The sequence below is a fragment of the Trypanosoma grayi genome (genome assembly GCF_000691245.1).
Source record: "Trypanosoma grayi strain ANR4 Tgr_1173_V1, whole genome shotgun sequence".
Taxonomy (NCBI): domain Eukaryota; phylum Euglenozoa; class Kinetoplastea; order Trypanosomatida; family Trypanosomatidae; genus Trypanosoma; species Trypanosoma grayi.
In genome coordinates, this window is record NW_008826792.1 from 1 (window position 1) to 3211 (window position 3211).

A 3211-nucleotide genomic window follows, 5' to 3' on the forward strand; every position below is an offset into this window, starting at 1 on the left:
ATTTCCTCCCCTCTTGCCTCAGCTTCGGTAGAGGGGCGACTAAGCTCACGCTCTGGAATCTGCTCAACATCGATGGGCTCACCGCTGCCGTCCTGGCGCAGTATGGACTCCTTCGGCTGTGCTTCCACTGGTAAACCGCCCAGCTCGCGCTCAGGGACATCAGTGGCCTCTGCCGGCTCCATGCCCAGGTCTCGCTTCGGAATGTCCGCTACCACGGCGGCGTGGCCCTCAGGCTCAGTCATTTCCTCCCCTCTTGCCTCAGCTTCGGTAGAGGGGCGACTAAGCTCACGCTCTGGAATCTGCTCAACATCNTCATCTCCTCTCCCTCCGCCAGCAGCGCGTCGCGCAGGGCACACAGCTCCTGGTAGTACGGGTCCTTTTCAGCCACCACTGACACCCGCGGGCTTTTTTCATTATTTTCCACTGCCCTTGTATCTTTTTCTTTACGCTCAGTCATTTCCTCCCCTCTTGCCTCAGCTTCGGTGGAGGGGAGACTAAGCTCGCGCTCAGAAACCTCCACAACCTCGATGGGCTCACCGCTGCCGTCCTGACGCAGCATGGACTCCTTCGGCTGTGCTTCCACTGGTGAACCGCCCACCTCGCGCTCAGGGACATCGGCATTTTCACCGGGTTGGAGCGTCCCGTATTCACAACTCTGCTCCAAAGGTTTCCCGGGAAGATCTACGTCGCCCTCAACGAATTCCGTCGCCTCCACGTCGGGAACAGACGTGAATGATGTTCCTGGGGGAAATGATTTGCTCCCTCCCCTCTTTTTTCGCGTTCTTTCCTTCTCTGAAAGAATATTGCCGTCCCTGCAGACTGTCTCTTCCTCCGGCTCCATGCCCAGGTCTCGCTTCGGAATGTCCGCTACCACGGCGGCGTGGCCCTCAGGCTCAGTCATTTCCTCCCCTCTTGCCTCAGCTTCGGTGGAGGGGCGACTAAGCTCACGCTCTGGAATCTGCTCAACATCGATGGGCTCACCGCTGCCGTCCTGGCGCAGTATGGACTCCTTGGGTTCTGCCTCGTCGGCCTCACCCCCAAGGTCGCGCTCGGGTAGCAACTGTGCCTCCGCCGTTGTCGCCTCGTCCTCGCCCAGCAGACTCTCCTTGGCTTGCCCCTCGTCACCATCCTGGCGAGCAAGCTCGCGCTCAGAAACCTCCACAACCTCGATGGGCTCACCGCTGCCGTCCTGGCGCAGGATGAACTCCTTGGGTTCTGCCTCGTCGGCCTCACCCCCAAGGTCGCGCTCGTGTATTACCTTTTTGTCTTGAAGGGTGCTTGGTTTTTCTTGGTGGAATTGTTCAATTATTTCTTCTTGTTGATGTGCATATGTACCAATGATTGGTCGCGGTTTTATGACAATTTTTTCGGTTTGTTTCGACTGCTCCTCTTCAGAGAGCTTTGCTTCTTTCGGTTGTGGACTCCATGCTTCTGCACCTTGAATTACTGCGTCGTGTAAAATGCGTACACTGAATGATGGGTTGGTCTCTCCCTCCCATTGAAACTCTGCTTCTTCAGGAATGTCGGTAGGGTGGGGCGGTAGAAGTGACATTGCGACTCCCGTCTGAGAGTCATCAGATTCTATTGTGGACGCTTTAGCAGAAAGCTCATTCGTTGCGTCGTGGCTTTTTTGCGTCGGTTGCGACTTGAGGCGGCGAACACCCTCTATGAAAGAAACTGGTATAGCCTCATCTTCATCGACAGTGCTGTCGGCAGAAGATCCTTCCTGCACGCATACTTCCTGGTGTCGTTGGGGAGGGATGTGAGGGTGAGTGCGCTTTCTTTCTACTGTTTGTGGTTTTAATGGTTCCTCTGACCCATTTCTTTCTTCTTCAGGCTCACCAAATGCTGTTTTATTCTCCCCAATAACTCTTTTAGAGGCATGTCCTCTGTCTCTTGTTCTCGATGAGAGCTCATACTCTAAAGGTTCTTCATACCCTTCATCACCGCTCTGTGCATCAACTTCTATGTCTTTAAAGAGCTCCCGTCTTGCGTTCGGGCCCATGTGAGATCTATTCCTCGGTGGTAGGACAGACCCCTGCAAAGGTTTTTCTTCTTCACTCGAAGACTCGAGACCTTCGGCATCCACTGTACAGCTTACTTCTGCAGGGTGTCGCGGTTGCCTGTGCGTTCGCTTTTGCGACGGAAGTGTGGACTTCTCAAGTGGCGCCTCATCCACGTTATCGTCGACCGACGATGAGGAAGTAGCCGTCTCCGTCACTTGTTGTGCGAGAGCATTGGATGCTCTTCCATGCGTTCCACGCCTGGTGTAGACTATACGGGCGTCAAGCGGCTCTTCACATTCAGAGGCGGTAGAATGATGCTCCTCCGCCATTTCCGCTTCTAGCGGTTCTCTAATACGCGACTGCGCTGAACCCCGCCTACGACGGTCCCCAACGGTTGGCAGTAGAGATGCCATTCGAAGCTCATCATCATCGGATGGGTCAGACCAACGGCTAAACTCCTTGCCACGCTCGTAGTTCGCACTTTCATGCCGACTCCTCCTCACATTGTCGTGAGCGACAGTTGGCCGCAGTGGGCGGCCAGTGCTGTCTTCATCATCATCATCTTCCTCTTCGCTTCGGCTCTCTGACGCCTCATAGGTGTTTCGACGAACAGCACTGGACTCATGCTTGACATTACTTCGAATTATTTGTACTTGCAGCGGCGTCTGAAAGGAGTCGTCTGAGAGAGAGCTAGATGCGTCTGTGCCATGGCTGGAGCCGTATGAACCACGCTCTACTGGCAGTCCGCTATATACCATACCCACCGTAGCTTTCCCTCCCTCGCGGATGACTTGGACATCCAGAGGAACTTCCATATCTTCTTCACATGGCTCCTTCATGGGGATTTGGGCAGGCATGTGTGGCTGCATTTCAGGTACAACCTTCGATCTTGGAGATAATTGCCCCGGGCTTTTGCGTGGAAGCGCAGGCGAGAGAGGATCATTCTTATTCCTCTTATTCACTGTTAAAGTGTCATTTTCCAATGACTCACGTCTATTCTCATAGATCCTAGAGGCGTTAGGATGTCCAGTAGACCGACAGTCCGCAGGGTGTTGTGTTTCCATGGCGTCCTCCTCGTCTACTTCTGACGGATGGCTGAACTGCTCCAGCTCGGCCGATGGCCCGTCTCGCTGGTGTGGGCCACTTCCCCGCTTACTCGGCTGCTGCACCGTAGTGGGCTCCATGGCGTCCTCCTCGTCTACTTC

At 54.8% G+C, this 3211-nt stretch overlaps 2 protein-coding genes across 2 annotated transcripts in view; both read right to left on the bottom strand.

Moving 5' to 3' along the window:
• Positions 1-238: 238 nt before the first annotated feature.
• Positions 239-3070, bottom strand: DQ04_11731000 (hypothetical protein; the record flags this gene model as incomplete). Its single annotated transcript, XM_009316596.1, has 1 exon — positions 239-3070. One exon carries the CDS (start codon positions 3068-3070, stop codon positions 239-241), a length of 2832 nt encoding a protein of 943 aa, XP_009314871.1.
• An 88-nt stretch (positions 3071-3158) lies between these two features.
• DQ04_11731010 (hypothetical protein) overlaps positions 3159-3211 on the bottom strand; it is a gene marked incomplete at both ends in the record, with an annotated part of 1485 nt that continues 1432 nt past the window's right edge. The window contains one exon of the mRNA XM_009316597.1: positions 3159-3211. This exon is cut by the window's right edge and continues 1432 nt beyond it. Within this exon, the coding sequence (XP_009314872.1) occupies positions 3159-3211 (53 nt within the window).